The following is a 16,269-nucleotide window of genomic DNA, read 5'->3' on the forward strand; positions in this document are numbered from 1 at the left end:
ACACAAACATACATAACCTTCCCCTCCCCACAACATGGATTACCTCTGTATTATTATTTAGAGCCTGCTGGGAAGCATTTACTCAATCAAATATTTATTAATCACCTATTTGTTAAGCACCAGAAATACAAAGATGGACCAGACACAGGAAATGCTTGGCTTTAAGGAGGTAGTATTTATGACAGAGAAATATAATAAGTTCATAATAAAGCCTAACATTTAGTAAACATTTGGTGCCAAACACCATTTATAACACATTACTTGATTTTACTCATCTAATAAATGTAATGTGTTATAACAATGCATATACTGCTCTTGACAGTAGAAAGTCTGCAGTAAGTAAAAATGAATGTAAGCCTAATCTTGCCCGTGGGGAGTCTGCTTGAGATTCTCTCTCTCCCTCTCCCTTTGTTCTTTAGTTCCTCCCTCCTACTTGCACGTTTCCTCACTCTCTCTCTCAAATAAATCTTGGGAAAAAAAAAAAAAAAGAGCTCATTTTCCTATTCCTTTCCTACTTTCCCTCCTTTCATTTCCACTTGCTGATCCCTCCAGCAGCAGCCATCATGGGCTTATTCATGCATTTGCCAAGTATAATGTATGCTGGCAAACTGCTTGTGATTAGCAGATAAATTCCAACTTTATTTATGACATTTCCCATTTATGACAATAAAAGAGAAATTTTGAACATTTAATGTTAAATGCTTACTCAAACTGTGATTTCTCAAGATAGTATTTATTAATAGTAGTAGCTATATGCATTACTAGTGATGGGCAAGTCTTCATAAGCCAAATCAAATTTCCACCTCTAACAAGTAAAAAGCTTACTCAAGATTGAGTAATAGAGAAGTCTGAAAGTAAATTAAACAGGAGGCCAGATTTAACCTTGGCAAGTTACTGAACAATTTAAAGTAATTCTACCAGAAATAGTAATACTTTAAAATGATCCACATCTAAATTATAAGCACTGGAACAATTAGTACATAAATATAATTTAAAAATCACAAAAAAATGTGAGAAATTGTTAACTGTTAACTCCAGGGGCACCTGGGTGGTTCACTCTGTTAAGCGTCTGCCTTTAGCTAAGGTCATGATCTCAGGGTTCTGGGATTGAGCCCTACATTAGGCTCCCTGCTCAGTGGGAATTTGCTTCTCCCTCTCCCTCTGCCCTTCCACCTGCTCATGTGCATGCTCTCTTTCCCTCTCATAAATAAAATTTTAAGGGGAAAAAAACTAGTTGTTAACTCCAAGGAATGGGAGTACAGTAGAGTTTCACTACCAAGTATTTGAACAACAGAGAAATGTATTAAATTCAGAAATTATACTTACCTCTTTGGAAAAGTTAGAAAATAAATGTAGGAAAAGAAAGAAGTTCAATTTCCAGTTTTTTATGTTTGTCTGTCTTGTACAAGATACACACACACACACACACACACACACACAATCTTTAGTGTCATATCCAAGAAATCCCTGCCCAATCTAATGTCATGAAATTTCTGTCCCATTCTTTCTCCTAAGAGTTTTGTTTTAGGTCTTACATTTAGGTCCTTGATCCATTTTGAGTTAATTTTTAGTATATGGTGTTAAGGGTTCAATTTCATTCTTTTACTTGTGGCTATCAAATTTTCCCAGCCCCATTTTTTGAAGACTGCTCTTTACCAATAAATGGTCTTGGTGCTCTTGTCAAAAATCTTTGAATATACATGCAAGAGTTTATTTCTAGACTCCTTTTCTATTCTGCAGGTCTATGTTTGATTTTACGTCAATACCACACTGTTTTGATTACTGTAACCTTCAAGTTAAATTAGGAAGTGTGAGACCTCCAACTTTCTCTTCTTTTTCTGGATTGTTTTGGCTATTATTCAGCATCCCTTGAGATTCCATATGGACTTTTCTATTAAATCTGTAGATCACTTTAGGCAGTACTAACATTTAATAATAGGTCTTTCAACTCATGAACATGGGATGCCTTTCCATTTATTTTTGCTCTCTTTAATTTCTTTTAGCAACATTTTGCAGTTTTCAGTGTGAAAGTCTTTTACTAGTTAGGTTTTTCTTAAGTATTTTATGCCTTTTGATCCTTTTGTAACTCAATGTTTCTCAATTTCCTTCTCAAATTGTTCCTTATGAATGAATGCTGATTTTAAATCCTGTAACTTTGCTGAATCATTTATTACTTCTAACATATTTTTAGGAGGATCATTAGGGTTTTCCACATATAAGTTCAAACCACCTACAGAGAATTTTACTTCCTCCTTTCCGGTGTGGATGCCTTTTCTTTTTATTGCCTAACTGCTCTAGCTGGGACTTTTAGTACCATGCTGAATAGTACTGGTGAAAGTGGACATCCTTCTTAGTCTTCCAAGGAAAGCTTTCAATCTTTCATCATTGATTGTCATTTGCTAGGGCTTTTCATATTTGGTCTTTATTATATTGAGGTTGTTTCCTTCTATTCTTAGTTATGAGTGTTTTTATCATGAAAGGGTATTGAATTTTGTCAAATGCTTTTTTGGGTATTTTTGCCCTTCATTCTGTTAATTTGGTACAGTACATTGATTTTCATATATTGAACCATCCTTTATATTCCAGGATCAAATCCACTTGGTCAGGGTATATAATCCTTTTAAGATGCTGCTGAATTCAGTCTGCTAGTATTCTGAAAATTTCTACAACACCGTTCATCAAGGATATTGTTCTGCAGTTTTCTTGTAGTGTCTCTGGCTTTGGCACAAGAGTAATGCTGGCCTCACAGAATAGATGTGAACATATTCCCTCCTCTTCAGTTTTTTGGAAGAGTTTAAGTGGGACTTTAAAAAGGTGTTAATTCTTTAAATATTTGGTAGAATTCACCAGTGAAGCCATCTGGTTCTGAGCTTTTCTCTGTTGGGAGATTTCTGATTACTGATTCAATCTCTTTACTAGTTATAGATCTGTTTAGATTTTGTTTCTTCAGGATCCAGTCTTGGTAGGTTGTGTGTTTCTCGGAATTTATCCATTTCATCTAGGTTATCCAATTTGTTGATGTAAAAGTCACACATATCCTTTTGCAATACTCTTTTCTACAAAACACGTGACAAGTAAACACATTTATCTTATACAAGGAAACACTAAAATATGGGTATATTAACTAAATTCCAATGGTTCTCCATTTGGGGTGACTTTTGTCATTCAGAGAACATCTGGCAATTTCTGTAGATAATTTTGGCTTTTACATCTGGGACGAGGCATAGTACTGGCATCTACTGCCAGAGACAAGGGAAGCTGCTAAAACATTCTACAATGCACAGGATGGTTCTCCACAACAAAAAATTATTTGGTTCAAAGTATCAAAAGTGTTAAGGTGGAGAAACTTGGCTGCATTCTATTGTGAGTTATTCTAATAAGAACCCAAATTAAGTTCAAATACATTTGGAAAAATGTACACAAGAAAAAGTAAACATTCTAAAACATTTAGTAGTAGTAAGATTATATAGGATTACTTTATTTTCTCATTTTTCTAAAAAATTTCTACAATTACCATGCCCTTACCATTTCAAGAGACAAATATTACCTTGTTTTAAAAAATTTGATTGAGTCACTACTTCTATTTTTTTTCAAGATTTTATTTATTTATTTGAGAGAGAGTGAAAGTGAGAAAGATCACAGAGGGAGAGGGAGAAGCAGACTTGCCGCTGAGTAGAGAGCCTGATGTGGGGCCTGATCCCAGGACCCCAAGATCATGACTCAAGCCGAAGGAAGACACCCAACTGACAGCCACCCAGGTGCCCCTCGTCACTAATTCTAATTAATCAGAGCGCACACACACATTTTTTTTTAAAGTTTCATTTAATTCCCTGCCACTGATATGCCAGTCTCTGTAATGAAAATTAAGAAAAGACTGGTATACAAAATAGACCTGGTCTGTACTCTCAGGGAGCTTCTAGTCTGATGGGAGAAATTAACACAGAGTGACTATGCTAACAAATTATCATCAGTGTTCTTAAGGAAAACAATAAGGGGGGTGGGGTGGAAGGATGGCATCTCTAAGTAAATAACACTGAAGACTCAAAGGATGAGAAATAACCAAACAGTGAAGGAAAGGGGATGAAGGTTAAAAAAAAAAAAAAGGGGGTGGAAAAAGCATTCAGACAGAACAGTACGTGTAATGTGCCTAAAGAGGAAAGAGCTATCGAAGTGTTAAAACAATTAAAAGAACATGAGAATATAAGTAAAGGAGATAATAAAGTGACAGAGGTAGGAGAAAAAGGGACCAGAGCTGGCAAGGCCTTGAAGGCCTCGGTAAAGAGTCTGGAAGCTAAGAGTGCTAGGAACCTACTGAAACAGAGAAAGTGCATGATTTCATTTTTTAAAAGAACCATGCTAGTTGTTTTATGAACCGGAGAAGAGCAAAAGCAGAAATAAGGCAGTCACTATGGAGATGAGATTAATACTGAGGTTATAATGATGTGCCTCAGATTTTAATAGTGAGTAGAAAGTTAACAGAAAAGTAAAATGGAGTGACATTATCTAAATAATGTCATACTTACAAGCTTGTCTAAAAGAAACTTCTCTTTCCAGGGATGCTGCTGCAGAAGCAGGCAAAGGCTGTTCTTTATCAGTGATATCCTCCCTTCCACACCACTGCTGACTGGGTAAGGGGTGAAGGGGAAAGCTTGACTCAGGAAAAGCCAATCCATAAGCAGACCAGCAGTAAAAAACAATCTGTTTCACCTTGGGCAGAACTTTATTGGCTTAGATTCTCTCAGTAACTGAACCCAAAATTACATAAAGACTAATACAGTATCGGGGCGGCAGGGGGTGGGGGGAATCTAGTACTGGGTTAGTGGCTGGCGGAGCAGTAAAAAAAGGATCCATGAACTCCTACCACCAAGACACTCTTACCTCAAGTATCCTGAATAATGTGAGAATGGTTCTTTAATTTTCCTAACACCCCACACCCTTATTTGACCTAGTCTGGATAAAGGTGTTCTCTTCACTCTTAAAGGCTTAATTAAAGCTAGTACCCATTAGGTGGGATTTTAATTTTACAGAAATTGAAGTTACAAAAAATGATTAAGCTTTCCTAATGGCATATATCTATTGAAATGTAATCCTAGGAACTCCCACTCTAAAAATCAGGCTTTTACACCAATCTCATGGGAAGAGTTACTGGACAGTAACCATTTAGGATGTCCTTTCCCTTCATGTTTGAGGTATATCACTTATTGTAAATTTGAGTTTACGAAAGAAAGATAAAAGATCTACTACAACACTAGCTCACAGTGGTTGAATATCTTCACAGGGTCCGTTTAGAGCAGGGATCTGAGAAATTTTGACCTGCTAGATGTACACTCCATGAGAATTTAGCCTGTGTTATTCACTGTTCTATTCTCACTGCTTACAACCGAAGTTCAGACATAGAAACTGAGTATTTACTGAACCTATGAATTCAATAATAGGGAAGGGTAGACAGAGAAGTCAGTAAAAAAAGAGTTAACAAGAGGTAACCTAAGACCCTTAGGTAGTGGAGAGTTGTCACGGTCCCTTTTTATTTCTATTGAGCTTCTTTTAAAAAAAAATACAGCTTTATTGAGATATAATTCACACACCATACAATTCGCCAACTTAAAGTGTACAATTCAGTGGTTTTTAGTATAAAGTTGCACATAAATCACCACCATCTAATTACAGATCATTGTCTTCACCATAAAAAGCCTATACCCATGAGCAGTCATTCCCCAAGGCCTGGGCAACTACTAATCTACTTTCTGTCTCTAGGAATTTACCTATCCCAGACATTTCACATAATTGAAATTATAAAATATGTCATCTCCTCTGACTGGCTTCTTTCAGGCAGCAAAATATTTTCAAAGTTCATCATGCTGTAGCATGCAGTAGTACTTCATTCCTTTTTATGGCAGAATAGCATTCCATTGTATGTATAGACCACATTTTGTTTATCCATTCATCAATTGATGGACAACGGGTTGTCTGGTTTGGCTACTAAGCTTAATGCTGCTATAAGCATTCATGTATAAATTTCTGTGTGAACACTTATTTTTAATTCTCTTGGGTTTATACCTAGCGGTGGAATTGCTGGGTCACCTGTTCTAACTTTGAGGAACTGCCGAACTACATTCCAAGGTGGAATGCACCATTTTACATTCCCATCAGCCATGTAGGAGGGTTGCACTTTCTCTACATCCTTACCAACACTTGCTACTATCTTTTTGTTTACTTATGTCTGTTTCCACACTTACTAAAGAACCTATCCTAGTAGGCTAAAGTGGTATCTCATTACGGTTTTGATATGCATTTCCCTAATGACTAATAATGTTGATCATATTTTTTATTTGTTTATTGGTTGTAATTAAGCTTTTTCATCACTTGAGGATAAAGGAGAAGCTGGAGAAGAAAAGGAAACTGGGGAAAATTATTCAAGACATTAACAGAAAAAAGGTGAACATTCTTGATATAAGAGCCAAAACATACTGGGTTTCACAGTTACTGAAGAACCAAGAATAATTTAACAATGATTTGAAAATATTAAGACTACATTTTGCTTGCTTTTCTGAATGAGCAAGCAGCTGAAAGTGACCACAGAGGACGAGGGTAAAGAGATAGGATGGGTGGCAAACAGGACAGGGTCACTTAATACAAGCAAATAGACACTACTTGTAGAGCTATCAAGATACAACTACCATTAACTAAACAAATTTATGTTTAGGAATCACAAAGACCTGCTATAAAAATTAAAACAAATATTAAGAGTAGATACTGAGCAACTTAAGTTTCCACAGAAGAATAGGAAACTGATTTGCTTTCTAATATGAAAAAAATATGTCTACCACCAAATTATGAAACCCCACATTATCTTGGGATTCTGACTTTTTTTCATAAAAATGTAATAAATTCCCAGGTTTTCCAGAACACATTATTAAAAATGTAATTTATGTTAGGTTTAATGTAAATTAAATTTAGGGTAAAAGTGACAGCTAATACAATTTTGGTCTAATAGTAAGTAAACGGTAATAGGAAAACCTTGGGTTTTAAGTAAAGCCAGCATGTCTGTGACCTTAACTCATTTTTCATCACAGGTACTCAACAGTGTGAATCAAAACTACTGTGGTTAAATTTACAATCTTGTGGAAAAACAGTTACAAACTACATAAAATATCTACTAACCTACTTACAACCAGGATTAGAGAAATGAAGTCAGAAACTAGTAATTTTGCCACAATTTGGTTGAAGCACATACAAGAAAGGCTTTTATTTGTGTGCTAATGGACGGAAAAGGAAGCCTTCCCCAATTCATGTGATGTGATTTGAATTATGGTACACGGCGGTACAAAAGGAACTGCAAACAAAATGTTATTCTGACAGGGAACACAAGGGGTTATTTGGATATAATGAACGATGACGCAAGCTGGAAGAAATAAAAAGACCCTCCATTCACTCTGTATATACTATATGCCAGGCATTATTAAGCATTTAAATGGTTTAGAGAGACTTAAAAAATTAAAAAAAAAAAAAAAATGGTTTAGTGAGATTACCTTCCATAACTATTAAATGGAGGAACCAGGACTCAAATCCAGGTGTAACTGACTCATTAGTCCATTTTTTTTTTTTACGTGTGATACTATAAATCCTTCTAAGGGCTTTTATTAATTAAAAGTGAAGGTCACCTCTTATAGAAGCAACAATAATAAACAAAGACAGAGGTTCTCAAAGTGCGATCAATAGGTCCCTGTAGGGATGCTGAAACCTTTTCATAGGGTCCACAGATCAAAACTATTTTCGTGTTACTACTACTATTTATTATAATGCTAATATCTGTATAGCAATGCAATGCAGTGGGTAAAACTACTGGTGCTTCAGTATGAATTAAGGCAATGTCATCATGCTGTATGAGTAATTACTGTATTTCAGTTAAAAAAAAAAAAGCAACAAAAAAAGGCTGGTTCACTTAATGTCCTTGACATTACCTTTATTAAAAATTACCTTTATTAAAAACCTGCCTTTTCTAAAATTTGTGATAAAATGGGGATTACATATAAACTACTTCTGCAGCAAACCCACTTCTGCAGTATGATGACTGTCTCAAGAAAAGTTTTTTTATGACTGAGTTGCAAATTGAACTACCATTTTTTCATGGAACACCATTTTTACTTGAAAGAACGACTGACAGACAAATTATGGCTATTCAGACAGTGTCTGGCAGATGTTTTCACAAAAATGAGCAAAGTGAGCTTATGGCTTCAAGGGAAAAAACTTATAGTGCTTCTTGCTAATGATAAAATTAAAGCTTTCAAGTGAAAATAAGAATTCTGGAAAACCTGTATCTACCACTGTGAGCTTCACCAGTTTCCAACATTTAACATTTTTCTGATGAACTATTTGGTGACACTAACTGACAATAATTGTGAATTTTCACTGTACAATAAAATATGTCAGCATTTGGAAGATCTGCATAACTCTGCGAACTAATATTTTCCAAATGACCAATAATACATGCTGTCACAAAATCAGGCAATGATAAAAGATTCCAAGCATAAGACAGACCTATAAATTTTAACAAAACAGAGTATGAAAGGCTGACTGATATGGCTCAAGATTCCATATTACAACTAAACTTTGAGAAACTACTATTTCATGAAGTTATAATACAGTATCAAACAAAAATTTCCATAATTATCTGAAAAGGCTATTTACTCTAACCCTAAATACCCTCCCTTTCCAACTGCCTATGTGAAGTTGGGTATTTTTCATATATCTCAACCAAAACAGCATTATCACAAAAGATTGAATTCAGAAACAGGTATGACAATCCAACTATCTTTTCTTGGCCAAACATAAAAGAGACCTTTAACAAATGTTAAACATGTTCATTCTTTTCACCAAAGTTTTTGAAAAAACATCTCACCAAAGTTTTAGGTTATTTTTCATTACAAATGTATGTATATATAAAATAGTTTCATTATTTTTTATGAGTTAATATTTCTTAAATCATTAGCTTTAATTTCTGAAATGGTGTTTTCTTTTTTTTTTTTTAAGATTTTTTATTTATTTATTTGACAGAGAGAGAGCACAAGCAGGCAGAGAGAGAGGAGGAAGCAGGCTCCCTGCTGAGCAGAGAGCCCGAATGCGGGGCTCGATCCCAGGACCCTGAGATCATGACCTGAGCCGAAGGCAGCGGCTTAACCCACTGAGCCACCCAGGCACCCCTGAAATGGTGTTTTCTTTTGAAATGATAAATATTGACAGAAACCTACAAACAAAGCTCTTTGAGAGTCCCTAACTTTTAACAAGCATAAACAAGTCTTCAGCCCCCAAAGCTTTGAAAACTTCCAAATTAAGGCCATTAGAAGCAAATATATATTTTTCTTATTTAGTAGGTGCCATATAAAGATTGTTCTCACATTAATTATAAAAAAAAAAGAGTCTTCCCTAACCCTGTCTTTCACTAAATCTAAATGGAAAGCCTATAAATGTGTTCTCTAGAGTTTAAGTCTAGAGTCCACAAAAGATTTTTTTTTCCAAAATTTTTCCAAAATTTCCAAAAGATTTCCAAAAATCTCTGGGAGAAAAAGGAAACACTTACTGAATACCTACTATATCCTATGGACTATGCATTTACTATAATCTTTTAACCAACTTTGAGACCTGTGTCAAGGCTGAAAGAAGTTAAGAATAGGTAATATGGTATGGTATAAATATACAGACTTTACTTTGACACATACCTGAATTAAAATCATTCCCTTAAATGTGATGCTATAAAGTCAATTAACTAGAGATTTTTCTTCTATAAAAGGAATCATTCCTATTATTACACACACTGAGAGAAATGAGAACACAATTAAAAGCATATACAGTATGTGTTGATTACTTCTCTGTTCCAAACTAAACCAGCAAGTACCAAAATCATCATTCAAGATTAGACTTGACAACAAACTCTCATTTTATCACTACAGTCCTTAAGTAGATAAATGCTACTCCAGAAAACATTTAAAAATATTTTGAGGACCTGGGGTGCCTGGGTGGCTCAGTTGTTAAGCATCTGCCTTGGGCACAGGTCATGATCCAGGGTCCTGGGATCAAGCCCTGCATGGGGCTCCCTGCTCCACAGGAGCCTGTTCTCCCTCTCCCACTCCCCCGGCTTATGTTCCCTCTCTTGCTATGTCTCTCTCTGTCAAAAAATAAATAAAATATTTTAAAAACATGTATTTTTTTTTTTAAAGATTTTATTTACCTACTTGACAGACAGAGATCACAACTAGGCAGAGAGGCAGGCAGAGAGAGAGGAAGGGAAGCAGGCGCCCTGCTGAGCAGAGAGCCTGATGCTGGGCTCAATGCAGGACTCGATCCCAGGACCCTCGGATCATGACCCGAACCAAAGGCAGAGGCCTCAACCCACTGAGCCACCCAGGTGCCCCCCAAAATATGTATTTTTTGAGGACCCACATTAGCTATCAGATATTAGAGATCAATGCTTTAAAACTACATGCACATTTTTCTAAAGTACTTTCATTCTTTTAAAGCTAAATCACTCCTACAACTCTTCCCATCTTGTATATATATATTCCTTTGACATACTACAGACTATGAAAAATGGAAATATTTTGATATCGCAAAGAAAATTATCAATGAAGAAATTCTGAAACTGACTGCCTTATAAAACCAGGAAAGCTGGCAGGGAAGCACAAAAACAATTATTTCATTCCTAACTATACTTCTATCAGATATTTCATATTGTCACATGCTTGGACCATTATACAAAAAATTAGACTGTAGTTATTTTAAGTATAGCAAATATGTTCCAAGATTTGTGATGAGAGAGGTCAGTGTCTAAAAGTTAACAAGACTTAACAGCTTAACAATGCCTTTCACTCCGTATAGTTATAAACTACCAAAGCCATTTAACAACAACAAATTAGCTGATCAATTTATTAAACTCTTACCAACCAAGCAGAGTTCAAGCTCACTGCATATTTTATGTTGTGTGGACAATCACAAGTTTCCAGTCATTTAATATTTTATTATTCTTTTATTTTTAGGATAAGTTTTTTTCTTAAAGTTGTATTTTAGATGATCTAATTATCTTCCAACAATTTATGCTCCATTAGAACTTGGATACTCTCAGAACTTCTATAAAAATCACACAGATTTATTGGAAAGTCTACAAAAGAATCCCCCTTCTAGTTTTAAAACAAACTAGATGAGCTCTATTTGGTCTATTCTGACAACTATTTTATTTGAAGTTTGATCACTACCCATTTCCTGTGCAGAGTTCAGTGTATCCTGTCTATAGTTACTTTCTCAAACTAATAATGATGATCCTCTTCAAAACTGCAAGAAAGCTGCCTAGCTTTGAGTATCATCTAAGAATTCCCATAAATTATTTTACATGGATACTGACATAATGCCTAATTCTTTAATGCGTTTATGTTTCAAAAACTTAGCATGACCACATTTTGGAAAGGTACCTTACTGAAACGTAAGAATGAATATCATTTTGAAAGCTCCAAATCAGTTTCAACTTCTAACACTTAGAAATTGTGACTTTAGAAGGGTCAACAATTCCCTGTGGTCAAACTGCCCTTCAATGAGTAATTACAGAGCTCTCTGTTTAAAAACTTTCCCCTTTAATTATAAATTCAATGTAACTTAAATTCTGTATGGACACAGAGAAAAAACAAAGAGCCAATTGCAAACAAGGGAGTAAAAGAATCAATTGCAATGAATCCTATTAAATCACCCTAACCCCCAAGCAGAAAATCTAAAAGTGATAAAATGCTCAGACAACGGCTAGGCATCCTCCTAACATCAACATATTAATTTTCACAACACTAATAAAGCAGATGTCAAGTATCTCTATTTTAACAGATTAAAGAATCCTAAGACTGACGGACTCTCTCAAGGTCACCCACAAAGTTAGAGATCAGCAGATTACACTAAACTCTCGGACTCTGTACTCTATTTCAAACCAAACAATGTTAGATCAAACTGAAAAATGGTATAATTACCTCATTCTATGTTGTTCTAGATCTGTGCTGCCCAGTAAGAGAGCCAGTAGCTTCATGTGGCTATTAAGCAGCCAAAATGTAGCTAGTACAAACTGATATACACTTTAAATGTAAAATACAAACTGGATTTTGAAGACTTACTATGAAAAGAATATAAAATATCCCAATATTTGTTTACATTGCTGATGTTATATTGGTATCTTGGATGTACTGGATTAAATACAATTCACTGGACAGCGATGATCCAGACTTCTTTTTTTTTTTTTTTTTTAAGATTTTATTTATTTATTTGAGAGGAAGAGACAGCAGCAGAGAAAACTTGTGGAGAGGAGAGAGAGGAGAAGGTTCCCCACTGAGCAGAGCCTAACATGGGCCAGAGGTCCAACCCAGGATCCTGGGATCATGACCTGAGCTGAAGGCAGATGCTTAACCAGGTGCCCCAGGTCCATACTCCTTTACAAAAACCTCCTAATGAAATAGATGTCATCATTAAGACCTAAACCAAAAGCAGTATTTTCTTAGAATCTGTTGTGACAAAACATAGTAACCATATTTGGAGGGGACAGTTATGGGCATAGTAAGTATTCTGAGGAACACAGACATATATGTAATTAATAAATACACAAAATAGACCATTCTAGTGTTCTGCAAGAATGATAAAAGAAGTTGCTATTTCATTACAGGTATATGTGACTTTAACTAAGTGAGGAGAAAGTATAACTTCCATTAGAGTCAAGTCATAATTCCTTAAGTGAAAAGATCCCTATTCCTTTTGTACACACAGGATTATCAAAGTCATCAGGGATGCCCATAGGCACTATAAACTTCTCAAAAAAATCTGGTTAATGTGTATTTATAGTTATTTTTTTAATCACCTATAATATTGTTTCAAGAGAGTCAGCACAATCTTATTTTGACTAAAGTAATGAGAAATTCACAGTAAGAGGAAACATCAATTTACAAAACAAAACAAAAACAAACAAACAAAAAGGACCACTATAACAGTCTGGCAATCCCAGAAAAGGTTACACATAAAGTTACCATATGACCCACTAATTCTACTCAGTGGTATATAACCAAAGGACTTGAAAACAAGTCCACACAAAAATGTATACACAAATGTTCATAGCAGCATTTCACATAATAGCTAGAGTGGAAACAATGCAAATGTCCATCAACTGATGAATGGATAAACAAAATGTGGTATATCCATAGGCTGGAATATTATTCAGCATATTTTTCATCCACAAAAAGGAAGGAGGCAGTTATATTTTTGTTACATGTGTGAACCCTGAAAGCATTATGCTACCTAAAAGAAGTCAGTCACAAAAGATCATACATTGTATAATTCCATTTATAGGAAATATCCGGAACAGGCAAATCTAGACAGACAAGAGAGTAATGGGCAATAGAGATTACCCATGAGTTAGGATTTCTTTTTGGAATGATAAAGATGTCCTGAGTTGATTGTGCTAATGGTTGCACAATTATGTGAAAACACCAAAAGCCACTTTAAATAGGTGAATTGTACAGTATATGAATTACAGCTCAATGAAGCTGTTTAAAAAAAAAAAAAAAATGCAGCCAGAAATGTACATGGGGGAAAGGATTAGAAACTGTCAGGCATCTAATAGCTGTTTTTTGGGAATTCATAACTTAGGGTATTTATGTTTTTAAATTTTGTAATTCTTTTCATTCTAAATATTGATATTAGCAAAAAAGTTTCATTACATCATTACACAACTAGGTAAATTTAACGAAAAAAATCATAAATTGTGCATTTGAAGTATTAAGGATGGCATGTGAATTACCTCAATAAAAATGTTAAAATTTTTTCACTAAAAAAAGGATCACAGGATGTCTCACATTAACCTTAAAACAATCACAGAACTACCGCCACAGCCCCAGATATTTATTAGATCCTCAAACTACAAAACCCGCTAAAAACAACACAAACTACCTTAGAGATTGAATGGCTTTGTGAAAAGCTCAAAAAATAATTACTATCTCAGTGAAGCAAATGCTCAAAGTTCAGAAACAGGTGATGGGAATTTCAAGATTTTAGTATAAAAAAGGACACAGGGACAATACAAAAAATACAACTTGACCACTAATCTTTTATAAGCTAAACTCCTGATTCAGATACAGGATGCAAGCATTAAAAAAAAAAAAAATTTACCTAGACTCTTAAAACTAAAGGGAAGAAGTCTTCAATCAAAATTCTGTGATTTGTGTATGTGTTTTACCCACACCTCATGTAGCCTAACAACCTCGGGGAAAAGCTGTATCGAAGAAACTGTGAAGGGTTTTTTTTTTTTTCACCTTTTTAAAATAATAAAACGTGATGGTGCCATTCCATAGCCCACCCCCTCCCCCACTACCACCACCAGCAGGTGGAGGGAAAGGATACTGTAGACTAGAGGATGACAGCTTTGTATAACCCTGTGGACTTTATATGTAAGAATGCAGCTGGTGGTCTCTCAGGAGGGGATAAAGAGATTTGTGAGCAAGCTGAAATAAGGGGTATTCTTTGCCTGGAAGAGGGCACACCGTGAGCCACATCTTCAATCAGCTATATCCAGAGTAAAACAGAGGCCGCTGGAAGGCACTGTTAGCATCATCAGGATGGCCTCTCACGCCGGGGGTGTTTTTTTCAACGGAGAAGTTGACTCCTGTAGTTTGGATATTGGGGGGAGGCAGGGGTAAAGCGGGAGTCGGGAAGACCAGAAAAAATGCCTTTAAGTGGAGACGACTCGGACCCCGCAGGGGAAGTTCCGAGCCCCACTCGGTCGCCACACACTCTTCCCCCCCCCCACCTCCCACCGCCCTCCTCGCGGCGCCAGACCTCGCGGCCCGGGAGAGAGCCGGAATCGCCGCCGCTGCCGGGGCTGGGGCCGCAGCCCGGCCAGGGCAGCGCGGCACACGCACGCCTCCTCCGCACTCGCCGCGCCCGGCCGCCCCGCCGCGCGGCCCAGCCCCTCGCACCCGCGCCGGGCCGGCTCCCCGGGGCAGGCCTAGGCCGCGTCGGCCGTACCCCAGCACCTCGCTCCCGGGCGGAGGTGGACCAGGCCCGACACAAACTTCCCGGCGCGTTCGCAGAGGCGTCACGGACTGGCCGGCCCCCAACGCCATTCCCCCGCGGCCCGGCGGCGGCACCCGCCCCTACTCCCCACACTCGGGAGTCCCGGCGGAGATCGGCCCGAGGCCCACAGCCCCCACCCCTCCGGCGCCCCCGAGTTTACCTCCAAGTCGCGGCCTTTGTTCTTGAAATTCTTGAGCCGTTGGTTGTCCAGTTTCTCGTTGTCCGCCATGGCCGGGCCGGTGACTCCTTCCCCCGCCCGGGCCCCGCGGGATCCGCCCCAACCACCACGCCGCACCGACACTCCCAGGAACCGGGCCGCCGCGCTGCAATGCCCGCCGGGCCGCCGCTTCCTTCCTCCTCTCACCTGCCTCCGCCGCGGCCTTCTCCTCCTCTCCCCGCCCGCCCCCCCCCGCCCTAACCCCACCGCGACCGCAGCTCCGACGAAGACAACTGCGGGGCCGGGCGGCGGCAACGGCGGCGGAATGTGCTGCCGGCTGAGAAGGGGGAGGCAGCCTCGATCTGAGGGCCCCGGAGCCGCGACCACGCCCATCACCGCCAGCCCAGTTCGCCGATTGGCCAACCAGGCTCCGGTGCGCTCCACCAATCAAAAAGGACGATGGAGAGCGGGGGCGGAAGAGAGAACGGAAAGGGGAAGAGAGCTGCGTTGGGAGGAAGGGCCGGAGGACTAGAGGGCTGGGAGGGGCGCGGCGGGGGCAGGGCGGGGAGCGACCACGTGCCTCCGGAGCTACCGGGAGGAAGCGAAAGAGAATTGGACCACTTGAGGGGAGGCGGGGAAGGGGAAGGAGAGACCCGGGAGCGAGTTGGTTGCTCTTGTCCGGCCGCCTCAGATCTCTGTGTTCCAGGTTTGAAACGGAGTTAAAGTATTTTTTTTTCCGGTGCGCCTTCTCTTTCAGGGCATTGCTTGCGCGCTCCGTTGACTTTGCAGGAAGTAGGAGATGCACGTTGGCTCAGTCCGTTCGGGGCACGCCCTTCCCCCACTCCCCAAAGTCCATTCCCAGGCTGGGGGTCCCCGCCGTTTGAGGGCAGGGCCATAGAGTTTGGACCGGCTGGGGTGACGTGCGTTCGGGAGTCGCGGCGGAAAGCGAGAGGGACAGTGGGTGGAAAAGGGAAAGGACGCAGTACGCAAATCTGATTCATCTTTTCAGACCGAGTCCCCGCAACAGGTAG

At 38.5% G+C, this 16,269-nt stretch overlaps 2 protein-coding genes across 3 annotated transcripts in view; one reads left to right on the forward strand and one right to left on the reverse strand.

Annotated features, from left to right (window-relative positions):
- KPNA4 (karyopherin subunit alpha 4) overlaps window positions 1-15,466 on the reverse strand; it is a 57,230-nt gene extending 41,764 nt beyond the window's left edge. Inside the window, exons 1-2 of one of the 2 annotated variants that reach the window (XM_047729207.1) lie at window positions 15,242-15,378; window positions 14,550-14,671 (exon numbers count right to left, since the gene is read on the reverse strand). In XM_047729207.1, the coding sequence (XP_047585163.1) occupies window positions 14,550-14,561 (12 nt within the window). In that variant the 5' untranslated portion in view covers window positions 14,562-14,671; window positions 15,242-15,378. Of the gene's footprint in view, window positions 1-14,549; window positions 14,672-15,241 lie in introns of both variants that reach the window. The other variant, XM_047729197.1, reaches the window with a different exon arrangement.
- A 667-nt stretch (window positions 15,467-16,133) lies between these two features.
- Window positions 16,134-16,269, forward strand: part of ARL14 (ADP ribosylation factor like GTPase 14) — an 83,202-nt gene continuing 83,066 nt past the window's right edge. The window contains exon 1 of the mRNA XM_047729220.1: window positions 16,134-16,265. The gene's annotated coding sequence lies outside the window, so the exon portion shown is untranslated. The remainder of the gene's footprint in view (window positions 16,266-16,269) is intronic.

Source organism: Lutra lutra, chromosome 1 (assembly GCF_902655055.1).
Source record: "Lutra lutra chromosome 1, mLutLut1.2, whole genome shotgun sequence".
NCBI lineage: Eukaryota > Metazoa > Chordata > Mammalia > Carnivora > Mustelidae > Lutra > Lutra lutra.